Source organism: Zootermopsis nevadensis, unplaced genomic scaffold (assembly GCF_977971745.1).
Source record: "Zootermopsis nevadensis isolate Lab colony 2312 unplaced genomic scaffold, Znev_1.0 Znev_ptg000002l, whole genome shotgun sequence".
Lineage (NCBI taxonomy): Eukaryota > Metazoa > Arthropoda > Insecta > Blattodea > Termopsidae > Zootermopsis > Zootermopsis nevadensis.
Window position 1 is genome coordinate 17,721,240 of NW_028259134.1, and position 19,944 is coordinate 17,741,183.

The window sequence follows — 19,944 nt, forward strand, 5'->3', positions numbered from 1 at the left end:
CTGTAAGGTGTCCATAATTTTTTGAGAAGTTAATAGTATAAAATTTGTAGACAAACTCGTAATTAAGGCATTCTTTGTTTACTTTTACTGTCTTTTCACATCCATAACAGATGGATATTGTTTTGTGGTCCTCACTGAGAACACCTGCATAATTGATTTAAAAAATCACGTCTTTAATATGTGAATATGACATTAATGTTTTTGAAGTGCTATTTGGTAACATTAGTATTAATATTTCTGGATCAAAGAAAACCATTATTAATGTTTAGGAATTCTCACTAAATAGATAGCTCTTTACAGGTGTAAAGGAAACATTTGTTTAGAAAATAAGTTTTATAGCTTGTATGGATGTATAATGATATTGATTGAGGAATTGGATTGATGGTGTCGAAAGTGAAAATTTCTTTCTATGTAACATTATCCATAACCAATTATGAGACAGAAAAGGGGATAAAGAAAGACTATGCAGTCTTCTATAACATAAAATATGTATATTAGTGTCTATCAAGTGTACTTGGAGTGTCTTAAGCGGCCAGTATTTTTCAATTTTTTTCCCCACCAGAACCCCTGAATTCTTTTTGATATTCACGTGGTATATTACAGTTATAAATAATGTGTATGTTACAGCACACATTCTACATGCAGAATGAGCATGCTGCAGAGTCATCACAGAACATACACCTAGAGGATCACGTGGCAGGAACTCTCTTCCATGGTGCCTTAGAGGTAAGGGGGACTTAACACAGATGCCTGATACTGGACATAAACTTGAGCTGCTTCAATCCATTTCACTAATCAGATATCACAGCATAGCCCTTGGCATTCATGCTTTTTATTTGGGAGGTCTGAAGTTTAAATCTCAGTATGGAAGCAGCTGTCTTCATTAAAGCTTTGCTCTGGTTTTCCTCAGTCCCTTCAGGCAAACACTGGGATAGTATCTTAAATTAGGATATTACCTCTTTCTTCCATATGTTTTTGAATTAATTATTCATAATCATCTTATTATCATAGGTTATATAGTCTGAGCCACAGATTGTGTTGTTAAATAAGCCACAGACAAGAAGATCCAGTTCAGTATTGTTATCCCTACTCTGTGCCCGTCTCTTATTTCTCCAGTCCATGCCATACCATAACATCTTGAGTTGAATACTCAAACAGTACTAGGTCATTCAAGATTGCAGTCTTCTGAGTTGTGACATCATGTGGTCTTGTATGTTGTTACTTGCTGCCTCCATCATCAGCATAGACCTTCACAATCCATTTCTTCCTGCTGCTATTTAGTAGAAGTGAACTGAGTCTAATGTCATGGGTTTTGAGTGTTTTTATAGGACCGTCATTTAACAGAGAGCTGTGAAGATCTTGATAACAGAGATACCAGTGGAGGGCCTGTGGCATGGAGCATGTCACCTTCGGCAGTACAGCGAGCTCAGTCCACATCTTGTCTTGACCTTACTACACCTGCAGACATGGACAGGCTTAGGTAAATTCAAAACAGAAGTACTTTCTTATTGCTTTGATCTGATTGATGAAAATGGATTCATCTTTCATTGACAATTACATCCTGGTAGGTCATCTTTGAAGATACAGTCTTCATTTTTCTCTGTCCTCCCACTACTTTAATTTGTTTGTCTTTCCTTCCTTGATCTTTCCATTTTGTCCTTGGTATCTTGAGTTGTTTCTCTTTTACCATCTTTATTTTTGATGTTTGGAAAGGAATTTGTTTGTCATATATATGGGTAAATCACGTCATCCAACCACATCCGTAATTTCACAGATCTTTTCTTTGTTGTTCTGTCTTTGTATGTTACCTATCTTTCTGCTTTACAATTTTATCTTTCATTAATTTCTTATTATGCCATAGAAACTTGATCACTACAGCTTATAATCTGCATACATGCATGCCTACATATATGTTATATATGTCAAAATGGACAAATTATGTATCTTTTATGCCATAAATTTAATCTTCTCTGGCATTTTACACTTGTAAATGATCTCTCTTTAACATTCAGGTAAAACATTTTGTTTCTACATAGTCTGTAGTTTCTTCTTATGTTGTGTATTGAAAAATGTTTAATTTTTGCAACTTCAGGTATGTAACTCTTGAAAATTAATCCAATAGCTTGTTTTTTATGTAAAAAATTCTTTATAAAGTTATTTTCCCAGGTATCATAGCCTGCAGGATTTTAACATTTTTTGTTTGTTTATTGGTTCCAATGAAATTAATGAAGGAGGAGTATGTGTTCTGGATTCTGCTCGTACTTTCATGATAAATATCTACTTGTTCTGTAATCTGTGTCATTAACTGATTGCTAAGTAAAGTAGCAGTATTGCGTGGTTCAGAGTTTGATGTTATATCAATAAAGATATTGATTGTGGTCTTCTGGGTTGTCACACCACATAGTCTTGTAGGTGGCTGTCAGCATTTTGGAAGAGTGTATTGCCTCCATTTTCAGAGTAACATGAAACATCAGTAATAATGTACAAGTTTACATAACATCATAACCTAAAACACAACAATCAACATATGGTTTGTTCATTTACAGAGCCTTGTTACCATCATACCGCCCTGCTCCTGATTATGAGACAGCAATGCAGCAGAAATACCGTGGAGCTGGACAGACCTCAGGGAATTTAAACATTAGGCCTAACCATCAGGTTGGAATTTTATACAGCAGCCAACCTGAAATACACCAGACTCACATTGAAGAGGTTAGTTGCTAATTGACATTGCAGGTAATGTGGAATCTGTGGGTTTAGCCCTTCTGCTGCTTTCAGTTATTTAGAGAAACTAATTTAAGATTATGCTATTTGGATATTCTGGTTATGACATAAATATAATGAAGTTGGCCATTGATACTTGAAGGCTTGGAGACATGATGGAAATGTGTGAATGTTAGATGTGTTGTGAATTTTATTATGTTCATTAATATTGTAAAATGTATTAAGAAAGCTCACTCTCTAGATTTCAGTGAATGACAAGGCATAATATGAATGAGATGAGGTAAAACCACAGCATGAAAGAGCTCTTTAATTGTTAACAGAATCTCAATTCATGCGGCCATTACAAGCACTACCCAGATGTAACACAGGTTGAACGATTGTACCTGGAATCCAGGAATGAGCAACCACAACAAATACTGAAGGGAAGTATGGACCATAACTCCCATGCAGTGCTTCCAACAATGCATACCTACAGGTAACATTACTCTTCTTTCACTGTTCAACTGTTGACTCTTATCTTGTACAATATTAGTGCATCTGACTTGGGCAGATATATTGTATGAGATTACATCAGCTTATCTGAATATAATACAGGACTGACTAAAAGAGGTCCTGTAAAGATATTGATAGATTAACGAGTTTATTTACACTAGTTATGTTTAGGCATTAAACTACTGAGTGAGGAGTTTAAAAACTGAATGTCTAATAACATGAATTTTGTTAGTGATTGTACTGCCGTGATGTCGTCATGGACATAATAAAAGTGGAAACAGACAATTTTATTTAAGAAACAGTTATGTTCTTCTCTTCATATTTTAGGGTAATTACATCAAGTGTACAGTGGCAGGACATGGACTCAATTGAGAGAAATGTGAACAGAAATTTGATGGGGAAACATTTTGAAAAGCAAGTACTTGAAAGGTAGAAATGGGAATTGGAATATAATGCTAAATTGTCTCTTAAGGAAACTGGTATTGGTGATTTTTTAAGTATAAGTATACTGATGTTTAAAGTTTGAATATGTAACACCTAGCTTACTGAAGCTGATTAATAGTTTGTGTTTATAATGCTAAAATCATACTCTTCTCATAATGAATATTTCTATTTTATCATTCTGAGTTGCAACACTAACCTTTGCATTCTGTTACCAGTACCCCTGAATTGGACACTGTGGAGAACCACATGATCCAGGGATTGCAGCTTTTGCATTTGTACAAACCACCACCTCCATACCCCATTAGCAGACCAAGCAGTAACAGCACTCCAGATCTTGCATCGAAAACTCTGACCCCTCCACAGCCAACATTTATTAACCCACAGGCAAGTGATCTGGTATGCTACTGAGAGGGGTTGTTTGCAAGTAGCCTTAAGCCGGCTACACATGTACAGGTATACCCTTCAGTTATGCCTGAACAGGTATGCCTGTTTGGTATACCTCATGCTCTAGTGCGTCCACATGGTACAGTTTTATCATCTACACGTTGAGGTATACCTGAGAGGCGCGTCTGTTCAGGCATACCTGACAGGTATACCTGTACGTGTGTAGCCTGCTTTATACATAACATATATTGATTGTGTAACTTTGATAACTTAAAAATAAAGATTTGGCTGTGTGAATGTATTCCTACAGAAATTATGCACAAAGATATATATTAGGCTATATAAGTATTAATTTATATTGCCTTTAACCTTTAATATACATATAAAAATAACTAAGCATTGTAAGAAGATGGGTTGTAGCAAAGACTCATCATTCTGATGATGGAGGCAGCAGTGATCTCTAAAATGCTAGTAAATGTCTACCAGTCTACATGGCACTACAACACAGAAGACAGTCATCTTCATACTCATGGCCGGAGAACCTCCAATTCTGCTTCAGCATCACAAGTTCTTAGTACATCTTGTTCTTTTAAGTGTTAAAATTTATTTGTATTTTAAGGTCAGTGGATCCAGCCCAGACTTGGTATCATCTAGAAGTCTCGGTCCAGGCCGGCATCAACTACATCACCACCACCATCGCCACCTTCATATGAATCATCATCAGCAGCAGCATCATTACCTTGATCCAGCAGTGGCATCCCATCAGCATCTGCCTAATCCTGAATCACATCGTACTTACACTAATTTGGCTGCTGTATTGGACACTCAACAGCAGCATCCACATCTGGATGATCTGCATAGAGCCTTTGTAGCTTCAGAAGAACCTAACATTGTTTACTGCATGGGTGGAAGTGGGGATGTAGGATTGCTTTTGGAAAACAGGCCTAGATCAACCACAATGCCCTATCAGTCAGTGAACTCGGTATCCAATGGATCACATTGTGCAGGCAGGGTACCTGAACCTATTTATGAGAATGTGCCACTTCCATGGGCAGCTGATGGCAGAGTGGCAGGTAACAATTTAAGAATTCATGTTTTAATAAATGGACATGGGTAGGAGGATAATATTAAAATGGATCTTAAACACATTTGTAATTTTTCAGGATACAGTCTAGTACTGAATATTGTGGTTGAGTGGTTAGTACTCCTGCTTTGTATTTGGGAGGACTCAGGTTCAAGTCTCGGCCCAGAGACTGGCTGCCCTGACTGAGGCTTTCTGTGGTTTTCCTTGTTCCCTCCAGGCAAATGTCAGGGTGGTACCTTTAATTAGGCCATGACTGCTTCTTTTTACATCCTTTAAAATTCATCATTCACTATCATCCTCTCATTTGACCCTATATAGTCTGAGCTACTGAAAAAGTATTGTTAAATAAACTGTAAATAAAGATAGTGGCAGACTTTTGTGAAGTCGGTAATGTACCTTTTGGGTTTATACATGCAGGGAATTTTGTGCCCAATAGAACAAATGTCCGATTTTTAAGGAAAACTTGCATGTATGGTTGGAATTCTTATAACTAGAGACCAGATCATTGGAAAGCATAAATTTTATGCCATTGTACATGATTTTCATAGACATTACCTTAAACCACCATGCTATTGGTAACTCAGGGATATATCACAACCTTCATACCATTTAAAATTTTAAAAGACAACATCAGAATGAATACAGTCTGAGAATTGCTTCTATTGTATTATGCAGGCAAATTATCACAGAATTGTGCTTTACTATTAGCACTATTGAACCTTTAGGTTGTGTTAACAGAGTTTTATGTTCTAACAGACAGTTTTGAAGTCTTGTTATCTTAAAAATTGTTCTTGAAAGTGAAATCGAATTCTGAAGTTTATTTTATTTACTTGTTTCTTTATGTGGTTTATTTTCACCTTGTACCCAGCTATTGTGTGAGACCTGGCCATTGTCTACACTTACTAGCAAGCTATACTTTGAGCTCAGGTTGCTGTTTTGGTCTCAGCATTTAGTGAAACATGGTTGTTTCAAGACCCATGAAATGTTTTAGAAAGCAGAAGAATAAGATTTAATCTAACATTTTTAGTATATGAAAACAAAGTCTTGTAAGTTGTTTTATATCAATCTTATATTAAAATTAGCTATATGCAGTAGGTATAGTGAGTGGTGGAGATGGTTCAGGGGTGCGAAGTCGGACGTCCAGCATCCAGTCAGCACCAGAGATGTGCCAGTTACAAAATGCAGAGCATAATATTGGAATCGGTGTGACCATGCAGGCGTTGAACAGTGAGAACAGTGTGGCACAACAACACATCTACAGTTCAGCAGCTGAACAGTTCTCATCAAGAAACATGACCAGCAGGCATGTTGCAATGAACCATGCACCTTCAGCACCACATGAACTGGCTTCCTTCTCTCTTCCATTTCCAGGGAAAAGTAAACTTGGAATAGCACCAGAAAACAGCACTGCATCAGGTATAAATGTTGAGTTTCCTGTTATTGTCTTCAGGAGACACACCAAATGTCATGGCCTAGTGGTTATTACTCCTGGTTTTTTATTTGGGAATTCCCTGCTTCAAATGTTAGCTCAATGACTGTCCTCAGACTCTCCAGGCAAATGCTGCCTTAAATTAGTCTATGGTCATTTTTCAACATCCTTATTAATTCATTATTCATTTATCATCCTATCATTTATCACTATATAATCTAAGTTATTGACACTGCTAGCAAATAATCTGTAAACTCAGGAGATAGCCAGTACAAACCATGGTTGAGAAACATGCTATTCTTACAGAACTTTTGTATAGTTTTTCTCATTTTCCAGGCAAATGGGAATAGTTTGGCAAATAGGCCACATCCATTTCCTTCCTGATTCTTCCTGGCTACATTATTTATAATCAAGTAATTTCTCATTTGTTGTTATTGTGTGGCAAATACAGCAGACAGAGCATTATGTAATTAACAAAGAACTAAGTTGTAACTTTGTATTCTGTGATGATTAGTTTAAATACTATATTTGCACTAAGCTGGTGTTGAAAGTGAGATGATTTCTTAAATATAAAGGACTAAAATGAAAAGGGGAGGAAATTGCAGAATAATTACTCAAATGTTTATTCATGTACTGAAGTAAAATAGCATTACAGTGAATTCTACTGAAGCTCAATAATGTATTTATAGGAACAGAAGTTACCTAAAATTAGGGTTAACATTATGGGCCTATAATTATTGAATAAAATACTTTTTCTGCAATTTTCTTTTTTCTGTATTATCTTTCATGTTATGGGGTTATTTTCACTGGTGGCAAATATATTCTTAATTTCTATCAACTTTCACGCTTAAAGGAATATACAGTCATTTTCATTATATTTGATTGTTCTAAATTTATCAAATTGTTTTAGATTACACAGTGAGATGCCCATTAAGAATGTTATATTAATGCAGTTACAGAACATTTTTGTGAAGAAGAGCAGGTCCATAAGACTGATGTGTCTGCAAGCAGTTCTAGCATGGATTCTGGAAAGCAGAAACCAAAGAGGAAGTGGGGGTTACTAGTTGGGGGTGGGAGGACAAAATCCAGTTCAAATGCCAAGAGCTCAAAGACTAATACTCTAACCAAGGAAAGAACAACTGGGGAGAATGCTGTTGGCAACTTACAAAACAGGTGGAGCACAGGTCTGCCAAGGCTTCCTCTGCCAGCTACCATATCAAAAGAAACTATGGTAAGCAGGTCAGGGGTTTCTATGGTGTTATGAATAGACAGTAGGAAATGGGGAAGATTAGATTAAAATTGTGGTCTTCTGGGTTGTTTGTTACACTGTATAGTTTTGTGGTTGTATACCAGTGTTTTGAGGAACATGCAACCTCCATCTCTAAAGAACTGACATACAAAGGCTTAGGAAGTTGATATGTTATAGATGGGTAGGTGGAGGATTGGGCCAGGTAGCCCAGTAAAATGGGCCAATCAGAGTCATGGGATTGGGGGAAGAGGGGTAGATAGAGCCCAGTCCAGGCCAATAGGTACATGGAACAGGAAATTATCATTATCAGATCGGAGAGAGGAAGGCTGGATTAGGAAAAGCAACTATTTTAAAGGCTTCTAGAAAGGAAGGTCAGTTCAAGAGGAAGTGTGTGTCTTTTAATTAGATCCTTTTTTCATTCTGTCGGGCTAATATAGGATACAGTTGGTCAGAATGTAGGGTATCACAGTATAGACAGTGATACAGAGTATAGCATATCTTAAATACAGGTGACTTAGCATTGTGTAATTTTACTGCATTACCTTGTTTTCTTATAGGATGTAGTTATTCATGACTGATTTCTCACTCCTTTTGGCAGTGCCAGTTACTGGAAAGGAAGTTAGCAGACAGTCAACTGTTCTTTGAATTTGAAAGGATTCCAAAGAAAAAAACTAATACTGAATTTGGAACAGCATTGCATCCAGATAACATTGTTCGTAACAGGTGAGTATGTTCAGTTTGTTCACATTTGGATTTTAGATACTTGCAGAAAAAGTGGTGATTAATTTATAGCCACTCAGTAGTTTGCTTGATTATAAAAATTATACTGAATCATTCATAATTTTTTGCTTATATCTAGAAAATGGATTTTGTTTTATTCCTTTTTGTATTTGTATGTTCACTTGCATGTTTATCATACTAAATTGTTCCTTTTCATATATTAAAATAAGAATAGGGCATATACTGACATACAGGTCATAATAAGAAAGGTGGCAAGTACAGTTTTTGCATTCACATTGGTATTCTTAACCCTAAAGGGTTGAGATGTATGTGGCTGTCAGAATATAAAATGATTAAATGTTTGAATAATGAATGATGTCTTATAGTAGGACACAACCATTTCCTTTTTTATGCTTTTAAAATTCATCATACACAATCATCCCTTCATTTTATACTTAAATATGCAGTTGAAAAAGCACTGTTAAATAAGTTAAATAATGTAAGAGCTAGTTATTGAGAGCATGCTGAGAAATTGGTTTGTAGATGTTATTCTGGTTGAGGCAGAGGAAGTTGGCTCTATATCCAGAATTAGTCGAAAAGAAATTTGTAGAACTTTCAGTTTGTTTGTTTAATACAGTTCATATTACAGGTACAAAGATGTATTGCCATATGAAGAAAACCGTGTGAGGTTAACTCCCAGTAAAGATAATAAGCTTGGCTATATAAATGCTTCCCATATCACAGTAAGTGTCTGATATAAATGTTTTTCTCATACTCTCTGTCAGTGATTATATGGACACTCACTTTGGCAAGTGCTCCTTTTATCAGATTTCAAATTTAAATGGCTTATAAATTATTATTATAATCAAATATCCTGCTGCAAAAAGTGTGATTAATCAAGCATGATACTTCTGGCATCAGCTGCCAGAGGTTGGAATTCTACTAAGGATTTGGATATATGAGGTCCTATCAAGTTTGTCTCCATCTTTTTATGCATCGGGTGTTCATTACCTTTCTTTGCTGCTCTCATCTTGTACAAATGAAGTTATTCTGTGTAATATCACTTTGTGAAGTAGTTCAGGTGAATCATTCATATTCATCATTCTACTGCACATTGTGGTTGAGTGGTTAGCACTCACATTTCATATTTTGGAGGTCAGAGGTTCATATCTCAGGTATCCTGACTGAGATTTTTCATTGTTTTCCTCTATCTGTCTAGGAAAATGCATGGAAAGTGCTTTCAAGTTAGGCCACATCAGTTTCCTTCCATTCCTTCCATTCCTTCCACTTTCTTATTCTTATCATATAATTCGATACTGTATAATCCGAGCTATTGATGGTGTTTTTAAATAACCCATAAGTAAATAAATTCACCATTCTGAGTCATTTATTCCTCAGCAAGGCATGGAGGACTGAACACTTAAAAGTGTAAATGTGTATGTGTAATAGATAAAAGAAAGCTAAATATTTAAGAATTTGTTTGTTCTTATGATTTTTACATGAGAATACATAATGATGCTGGCATCGTGTAAAGCAGCAAGCCCATGAAGTGCATATTAATGTGACATCACTTAAATATTTTATGAAATAAAAAAGTGTACATAATAACAAGAATGAAACTTTCAGAATGTTATTAGGTGTTTAGGTAATAAATAACCCGAATAAGCATGTGAGAAGAATTTTGGCATTCTGAGGGTCTTCTGTAGTGACTTCATTTGCATTGGCTTGTTTAATACTGTAAGTCTGTGATACATTTGGAAGAAATTCTAAACAGAGAAACATAAATAAGTTTCCAAGACCAATATCTGTTGGCTGCATGACACTCATATTGCATATGAAGTGGATATATGGTCAACCGAACTGTTTTGATGTATTGCAGGCTACTGTTGGTAATCACCAGAGGTTCTATATTGCTGCTCAAGGGCCACTGCCTGGTACTGTGGGAAGCTTCTGGCAGATGATATGGGAGGCAGATGTGTACCTAGTTGTGATGCTTACTGGTGTGCAGGAAGAGGGATCAGTTGTGTACTGTCCTGAACGGGGAGACATGTGTGTGGAAGTTGGGGAGGTAAGTTGCCACCATTACCATTACTGCACCTGACAAACAGTTCTTTAAGGTATGTCATCAGTTGGTACCCATGTCTACAACTCACAGTAAAATGCTAGAGAACTACTCTGTTTATTACTCTTACTCACTGAACTATTACAATTTTCCTAATTTTAATACACTTTGAAGAATACAACAATATACTATTTAAAGAATAGGATAGGATGTAAAGTTATCTCTATACCATGAAGACATGGAGGTTCAGATGTATATTCTTAATCTCAGCACTAGGTAGGGATGAAAGGTAAGTTTGGCAGTCTTGCCATTTTACCCCCAGGAATGGAACCTTTGTTATCAGTTGGCTAGGAGGATGGGTGGGCTTCAGAGTTGAATTGGAAGTGGTGGCACACAGAAAGATTTCTGCCGCTGTCAGAAATCATACTCCAGTCATCCAGCTCATAGCTATTCATGGTACTGAGTTAAACTAAAATTTAAATGTTTGGCATTGACTGTCTTTAACTTCATGGAAAATTACTGTTGACTAATAAAATGCAAGTTTGTATGTGATACTGAACAGTTCCCATGGAGACCAGTATAACAGTATTTTAATGGTTATCCAAATAATGAGTCTTGCAGTAAATTTTAGTTTAAGTTTAATTTATCTTGCAGTTTCAAGTATGGCAACAGTTTTCACAAGAAACTGGTCACTGTATCACCACCAAGTTGCAGCTGTACCACACATCATCTCATCGAGGAAGGGGAGTGTGGCATCTCCAGTATTTGGAGTGGGGTGATCAAGGCTGTCCTCATAATGTTGGTCACTTTTTAGGTTGGTATTATTCTCAGTATGCCACATCTTGCCACTAGTAGGTACATTAATATCAAGAGGGATCTTCCAAGGTTTGGATTTGGCCTTGACTTAGGAGTGTTGATGATGGATGATAAAAATAATTCCTCTTGCATAAACTTATATATGTATAGGATTTCTATGACAGATATTCTCTGTCAGAGAGTTTAGCTTTGCTGTCTCATTATTTTCCCCATAATCTTCTGTTCAGTAGAGACTTTATCATGGCACCTGTAATGTTTAGTATAGAATTTCAGAACATTCTCTGTTTTAGTTTGGATAGTATTTTATATGCACATAAGCCAAGTGTATCTTCTCATTGAAGTACATTGACTCCATAGAACAGTCACTTTCTTATGTGGTCGATGATTAGTTAGTTGATCAAAAAAGTCCTTCATTTTTTGGAACCTGAATGTTCATCATCTTATTCACATAATTCCATCATTGTTCGGGTCTCGCAAGTGGTCTCTACCCTTTAGGTTTTCCAGCAAAACTATGTATATTTTTTATTTCCCTGCTTATCTTATCCTCTGTGTAATCACGCTAAGAATATTACTTTGGTAAACAGTTTTGATTGTGATACTGCTTCTTACGCAATTGACACCATTCTCCTGTTGCTACATACGTGAACTTCATGTTCTGATCGCACAAATTGAAGTTGGCTGCAAGAAATGTTGCTTATAGTGATAAATTGGTCGACTGGTGTAGGGTTCCTGGAAGAACTGAGCTCTGTAAGACAGCACACAGTGGGCGAAATTCCATCTGGTCATAATCGCAATCCACCTGTGTTGGTGCACTGTACAGCTGGAGTGGGTCGCACAGGAGTAACAGTACTGAGTGACTTGCTTCTCTACACACTCGACCACAATCAGGTATGAACAATCGTAAGAAGACGCATGCATTCATATAGTGTCTATTGTGGTGTCTTTACCTTGTAATCATATTTTATCTGTATGATCTGGAGCTTTCACAGCAACTTGATGTAATAAAGTTCTCTCTGGCTACCAGCTAACATGATTGGTAGCCTAAGAGAACTTTAATATGTTTGATCTGGTTTGTTGTAAGTGGTTTGTGGGTATGAGCAATAGTTGAACAAGATAATGTTTCCCTACCTCGCCATTACATGGTGCATCTGTGGTGGATAAATGCCACTATTTACCTCCATAAAACCAGATTGTGGCAGTATAACCATTACATCACTGTAAAGGAAACTCTAGTACCTCATTTTAGAAAACCAAGTTATGGAGGTATGACCATGAAGTCTGATATGGAGGAAATACCATTGCATAATTTCAGAAGATGGTCCAGTTTTGATTGGTTTCCTGTATACACTGGAATCTTTACAGGTGACATGAAGGCATGAAACTGCACTTCGACAAGAGCTACGAATAAAAGACATTTAACCATTACAGCAAATTTGTTTTAATTCCATACAGGAACTGGACATCCCGCGAGTAGTTGCACTTCTGCGACACCAGAGGATGCTGATGATTCAAACGGTTGCCCAGTATAGATTTATCTACAGTCTTCTCATCTACTATCTGAAGCACTCTCGTCTGATCTGATCTCTTTGTTAAGTTGTGGGACCACAGTGCAATCAGAGAAATCTCAGTTATGCTCAAAGGAGAAAATAAAGATTAGTCAGCTGAATTTTCTGTGCAGGTAACAGTACTGATTAGAAATACTGGAAATACAACTGGTGTTCATGCAATAATGTATATCCTGCACCATTAAATTAATCAGGTCTAGGCAATTATAAATGTTCTGTTAAAGGAGTGCATCTAGAACATTTGTTTAGCATGGCAGATTTTGTTTTTGTTGTTCAGTGTCCTGTGTCATGCATTTAATCTCACATGTTCAGGTTACTTGTCATTTTATTGAAAGTTTTTGGTTTTGTTAATCTAAATATTTTTTCTTGAGGCAGTGATTGGAATTAAACCGAGTATCCTTTAGACGTATTTATTGCTGTAGGGATTCAAATAGGAACTACACTTCATGCCATGCTTTTTTCCTACTTGGAATGGGTTTATATTTTAGGAGTCAAATTAATTTTTGCTAAATCTTATAAAAGAATGTCACTGTAACTTGTCATTTATTCATCATCCTTTTAAATTCTCTATACAGTGTCACTTCCATGCCTCTAAAGACCACAGTTATGCACTGAAGTAGCTATTTATGGATATGCGTCATGGTCAGAAATGAAGTTCCTGTTACTTTTGAAAGGTGATCAGTATATAATTTTTTCCCTTATACCTTTTTGGAATTTCACTTTGTTCTACAAGCATGTTACTGAGGTAATGAGTAAATGTTTTCCATTGTATTTTATTTAGTTACGAAATTATATTTGTAGTTTATTTTATGACATCTCAGTGGATCACATTATATATTGTCAAATGATATGAAGATTAGTGAATAACTGATAATTAATTCCTTCCATGTCCTTTCCATTTATAGGAAAGGATGCAGAAGGAAGTAGTAGTGACCTAATTTAAGGTATTTTCATAATATTTGGAGGGACTGAGAAGAACCTCAGTCAGGATAGCCCGTCTGGGACCTTTCACATATGAAACAAGTATGCCACCTACAAAATTTTGTTTGTTCATTTTTGGATATTGTGCATGGCAAAACACACATGTCCTGTAACATAATTGACAGCAAATGTAATAATACTGATATAGACTGCTAAGAACCTAGTCATAGCCACAAGAAATAAAATAAAACAGAAGTTGGCATAATTATGATACTTGGATTACCTGAACATATGTGGAAGACACTGGACAGTAATCAGCATAATTTTCTTGTGCAATTATTACATACTTATAGAAAATCATTGGTGAGTGCAATCCATATTTGAGTGCAAATTTTGTATGATTGTTGATGTTCTAAGTACTGAAAATTAAATTTTATATGTTCACATATTGAAGCCCCAATTCTCAAGGACAGTTTTAGCCCTATTTTATCTTTAAATAACAGTTAAAGAACTACTTCGAGGGCTGCTATTAACTGTATACAATGAAATTGGACTGTTTTTAAACAAGTTATAGCTTCTCTCATCTTTTTGTAAGAATATCCCTTGAACTGTAATATTGCCCATGATTGTAAATACATATTTATTTAATTAAGCATTTGGTGCTAATAAATGATGTGGAAATTATTGGTTATTGTTTAGAGGTGTGATGAACTATGATGATTTGTAATTTCAAAGGTAATGATTATGTTGTCAAGGTGATATTTGACAGAAGATGAGAAACATTGAAATAAATATGCTTCCATAAACATATTTGACTTCAAAGTAAGTTGTTGAGGTGCCTTTTTATGTATTTTATGTGAGCTTTTTCGGAGTTTATAGAGTCTTTTATTTGTCACCCTTTTACTGCTACTTTTAGTTTGTTGATTAAAAAATTAGAATCTTTGATATGTATGGAGCAGTTGAAGGCATGTTGAATTAAACTTTACATGCAATTAGTTCTTAACAGGTCTTCTTCATAATGTCAGATACAAAGTCTCATAAACCCTTTCACTGTTCTGCTGCATTGCAAGCATGCTTTATGTAACAGTCATTACTGTTCTATGAAGTGTGTAGAAAGCTGTAATATTGATCTTAATTTTTTACAACCAGTAAATGTCAAAAGTATAAATTCTATAGGAAATAATAACAGTTAATGATTGATTAGATTAGCAGTTAACTGAATTTTGCTTTTTCAACTGCAGAAGTTGTGTATTGTCCAGTCAGCTGTGAAGTTGGTTATGAATGATGGGTGGGCAAGGATTTGCAATGGAGTAACAGTAACTTATATGATACACTTTTCTGGCATTCATCTTAAGGTGCTGAGGAAAGCTACAAAGAAGCCTTTGAATAACCATTCCTCTGGCTGGACTACCAAGTGAATGCCTTCATTGCTTATCACTGCTGTCCAATCTGATGAAAACGGTGAGTTTCAGAATGAGCAGAGGATACCGGATGCGACTATTTAATTAAAGGATAAGGAACTGACTTGTTTTCAGTAACATTGAATGGGTTATTCACACAACTTTAGAATTTGACAACAGGTTATGAGAAATTAAGATTCTATATTAGAATGCAATAAGAGTTGATCAGTTGTTCTATCAGTGAATGGAATTGATTGTAATTTTAAATGTTTTTATTTTTATGATGTTACTATTATTAATAATTAATTCAGTTTGTGATAGTATTGTAAGTGAACTTTCATAAATTGGACTGAAGTTTTCATATACTTATTGGCCACATGTCACAATAAGATATATTATACATTTTTGAAGTGGCTTAGGTACTTAGCCTTTTATTTTCCTAATTATTATTTATAATTTATTAAATTATAATTTCAAAGTAGAGAAATGCAACATATATGGTATTATGCATTTTAATTGTTCTTTGTTCTTATTATTGAAGTTTGTATAGAAAAACGAAGACAGATTAATTTCTGCCAATTTAACTCTTTTAAAATATGTTTTAAATATCATATATTTTATGTAACTAATTGGACAGTCAGTAACAACAATGTGATAATGTAGTGTGTGTGTTGCTTCTTTCTTCACACCAACATGTGTGTACAAGAATGAAGTACAGGTAAACCTCGATTTATGCCGGGGATGCGTTCCTGGACGAACTGGCATAAATTGAAACTCTTTCAATAATGTAAATCAATGGGAAGTCAATGACATGCGTTCCCAGCACCCAAACATTGGCGACTTAAGTTCCTCGAAAATTGAGTTTGTCTTATCCATGATAGCAATTTCAGTCAAGGGAATGTTTTTTCAATTCATGTCATCCACCCATAGCAACAGTAATTTCTCAATTCTTTCTAAAAGTTTACTTCTGCTATAACTTGCTTGCGTTGCACTTACTCTCGTAGTCTCTTGCATTTACTGTTTTATTTTATATGAACTTTTCATTATGGTAGTCACAGTGGAAGGAGGCAACTTCATACTTCTGCACGCATTATGACGGGTATCACCACCTTCTATTCTACGAATTACGTCCATCTTATCTTCTAACGCAATAGACCTAAAGATCCCCAGATTTTTTCTTCGTTGGGATATAAGCTATCCAGGTTTTTCATCGTTTTACTTAGTTGCTCTAAAACAGGCACCGTTGTTTCTTGTCCAGACATTTCCATTTTATTATGTATTGCCATCATCTCATTTCATCCAATGCTAAATAAATTCTTCTGTTTATAGTATTAAAGACCTATGAACTGAAAAGATCATGTAGTAGATAGTGAGTGTAGGGATCAACATGAATGATGAGATAAGACATGTGGAAGGAAGTCATTTGTTAAGGTATGTATGTGAACTGGATAAGAGAAAATAATTGATCAGAGCCCATAAAGTCACTGACAAACAATTTGATCATACTGTGAACTTTTCCCAGTGAGAGTAGCTAGGAGATTGTCAATATCATCAGCAGTACACCCCAAGCACACTTCCCTTTCTTTGTTATCCACTTCAGAAATTCCACAAATACATCAGTTTAATGAACAGTTTTAAATAAAAATAAATTCACCTCTAATAGTCTCAGTTAAGACAGTTATTTAATGGTAAAGACGTCCGTTAAATCATTCATAATATCAATCATGTTTTATCTACCTCAATATAAAATTATGCACATTTATGATGACATACCGCCATGGTGGTCTAGCGGTTAGAACGCTGGCCTTGTAATCCTGGGGTCTCGGGTTCAATTCCCGGCGGTGCCCGAATTTATAACTTGTGTTGGGCAAGGCCGTGATCTAGGCAACACAGAGTTTTCCTCCGGGGGTTTCTCCGTGGCATCCCAACAATTACTCCATTCACACACACAGAAGAAGGCAATGGCAAACCACTTCTGGATCATCTGCCAAGAAAGTATATGAACAGCTCCCTGTCAACCTGAAGAGGATGGAAGGATCCTGTTCATATGGACCTGTCGTCAGACAGAACACTAATAAAAAAAAAAAAAGATGACATAAATGACTGTGAAAGAAGTTGCTTTCATCTGCCATTTCAGGAACTGTATTGCCACTCCTAGTATTAAAATGAAGTAAAAGTTGTACAAGAAAGGGCAGCTAGATATTTTCAAATTGTGCATACAAGGATAAATAACTGTAGATAAGGAACCTGAATTTACAGTCTCGCTTTAAACCACTTCAAACAAAAGAGTTTTTGTCTTATTCTAGGATACTCATACTGTCTTCTTTTAGTTCCATGTATGGCATTGTGTATTGTGTATGTGAGAATTTACTACTCTTAAAGGAATCACTGATTTGATAAATAATAATGTACCATTTCAATTCCCAAGTTTTCTGATGTACAAACTTCAGTACTTATGTGCAACAGATAGTAACAAGTGATATTCTGTTATACCATTTTTCTTTCTTTATTAGCCTGAAGTCAAATGCTTTAAGAATCTTCTTCAGGCACTTCAATAATGATTTTTAATTCAGTATTAATCTAGTGTGTATGAACTTTTGAAAATGATTTATATATTTTAATAGTTTTAATTTTGTATTTCTTTTACCTGTTGATTGAATAAAAACCTTTAACTGCCAACATCAATTTCATATAGTTGTTAAAGGAATGCACACAATCAAACTATACCAGTTTTATTTTAATGAAAGTTTATGTTTATGGTTTTAACATAATAAGAAGGTAGGAAAATAATGTGTATTATCAGTTTAAAAACAATTGTGTCCATTATGTCTAATTATCAGGTAACTGGTTGGTTTAAGTTATCGACTTGCACACATATGCAAGGCGTCTACTTACTTTCATACTGAAGAACAGCATTATCAAGTAAGATTTCACAGTGACTAAATGCACTCCACTTGCAGTATTTTCTGCATGATGTATGATAATCCCATCAGTTGTCCAGGGTGATGTTTAGAGGAGGAAAGTTTGGTAGGTTTTCTATTATAGCAAAGTTTAAGGGAGATTAGAGTAAAATTCTGTGCATTCCTGTACTATACTTTTATTGTCATGTTGTCATCCAAGTTGCTTAGGAAAGTATTAGAATTAGTCTGTTAGGCTGCTCCCATGTCTTCTATGAAGGCTTTGTAGTAATTTAGATATATTTTATATATACAAAATGCCCAACTAGTGCAATTAATACAGTGTGACATGTGGTTATCAGAGTAATTCTTGTCTGCAAGTATATTTGTGTAGTGAATTTTGACATGTCATCCTCTTCACAGTATTCTCAGTTAACTTTTGTAAATACAGTGCTGACACACTGTCCACTTCTATTGTTGGTCTCTTGTATATACACTGTTTAATAAGCTTTTAATTTTTTATGGTATTGTTGTTGCTAATTTTTTGTTGTTTTAATGACAGTTTAAAAAGTATGTTGAATTCTCTAACTTTCTTTCTACCATGTTGTGCTTTCACAATTTTAACATGATTTATAAATATTATGATGTACCATGTTTTCCTTCCTGTAAGATGCATTTTATTTAGGGGGGGGGGGAGGTGTTGTACCTTTTGACCATAAGACAGATTTTAGGCAGCATGTTCTGGGAAAAAATGTGTCTTATACTGCAGATAATATGGTAACTCAGCCACTCTTGTTAATATTGCAGCCTGTCTTTGTATGGTTTTCTTAAAGTAACTGTAACTGTACAACCATCCTTTACTGAGTGGCTGTAGTATATTTTGTTTGTTGGAAGAAAACTTATCAGTAATTGAGTGTAATTTAATAACATTTACTTGTTTTGTATCTCTTTCAACATAGCATTAAATATGTGCCTTATTATTAAAAATGACATGCCATACAGAGCACATTATATTTTATTGTAGAATGTCTTTTTCTATGTTAGATTTGAGGTTTTCATGGCAGTGAGGATGTTGTTTTCTGAATTGTGAAGCTATGTGGACTCATACGTAGATACCAGTGTTTTGGAGAAACATTCTGTCTTCAGCCCAGAAGATGGAGATAGTGTGGAATCTGCCTGAGTCCACATGGCAAGACAACCCAGAACACCAACATTTTTTCTGACACTAACAAACTTCATATTTGTGACCATACTATATTAAGTACAGTTTTTTAAAATTTTATTCTGATCAGTTACTGCCAAATTAATTTAGGAATGGAAAAGTGTTGTGTACTGTGACTGATATTGTTTTGAAATAAACTACAAATGGAAGCAAATGCTCCACCAGATTGGTGAAGTGGTAATGCTCAAAGGCTTTTATTTTGGAGGTACCACATTTGACTCCTGACCAGATGACTGGCCGTGACTTTCACATTTTTGATGTAAATACGTCTATAAGGAAGGGTCATTCGGCAAAAAAGGGGAACGAAAAAGTGTAACCTGGTTACCTAGGAAACGTGTTTACTCGGCATTGTTGTTACCTAGGAAACGTCAATTGTTTACTCGGCATTATTGTTACCTAGGAAACGTCATCTGTTTACTCAGCATTGTTGTTACCTAGGAAACGTTACATTACATTACTCATCATTGTTGTTACCTAGGAAACGTCATCTGTTTACTCGGCATTATTGGTACCTAGAAAACGTCATCTGTTTATT

General features: G+C 35.4%; 1 protein-coding gene across 5 annotated transcripts in view; it reads left to right on the forward strand.

Annotated features, from left to right (window-relative positions):
- Pez (protein tyrosine phosphatase non-receptor pez) overlaps positions 1–19,598 on the forward strand; it is a 27,467-nt gene extending 7,869 nt beyond the window's left edge. For 4 of the 5 annotated variants that reach the window (XM_022068296.2, XM_022068298.2, XM_022068297.2 and 1 more), the window contains exons 9-22: positions 628–726; positions 1,329–1,480; positions 2,547–2,712; positions 3,045–3,199; positions 3,876–4,044; positions 4,664–5,117; positions 6,221–6,544; positions 7,511–7,788; positions 8,405–8,529; positions 9,176–9,269; positions 10,406–10,594; positions 11,243–11,402; positions 12,129–12,292; positions 12,857–19,598. In XM_022068296.2, the coding sequence (XP_021923988.1) occupies positions 628–726; positions 1,329–1,480; positions 2,547–2,712; positions 3,045–3,199; positions 3,876–4,044; positions 4,664–5,117; positions 6,221–6,544; positions 7,511–7,788; positions 8,405–8,529; positions 9,176–9,269; positions 10,406–10,594; positions 11,243–11,402; positions 12,129–12,292; positions 12,857–12,985 (2,658 nt within the window). In that variant the 3' untranslated portion in view covers positions 12,986–19,598. The remainder of the gene's footprint in view (positions 1–627; positions 727–1,328; positions 1,481–2,546; positions 2,713–3,044; positions 3,200–3,875; positions 4,045–4,663; positions 5,118–6,220; positions 6,545–7,510; positions 7,789–8,404; positions 8,530–9,175; positions 9,270–10,405; positions 10,595–11,242; positions 11,403–12,128; positions 12,293–12,856) is intronic. The other variant, XR_002543733.2, reaches the window with a different exon arrangement.
- Positions 19,599–19,944: the final 346 nt, after the last annotated feature.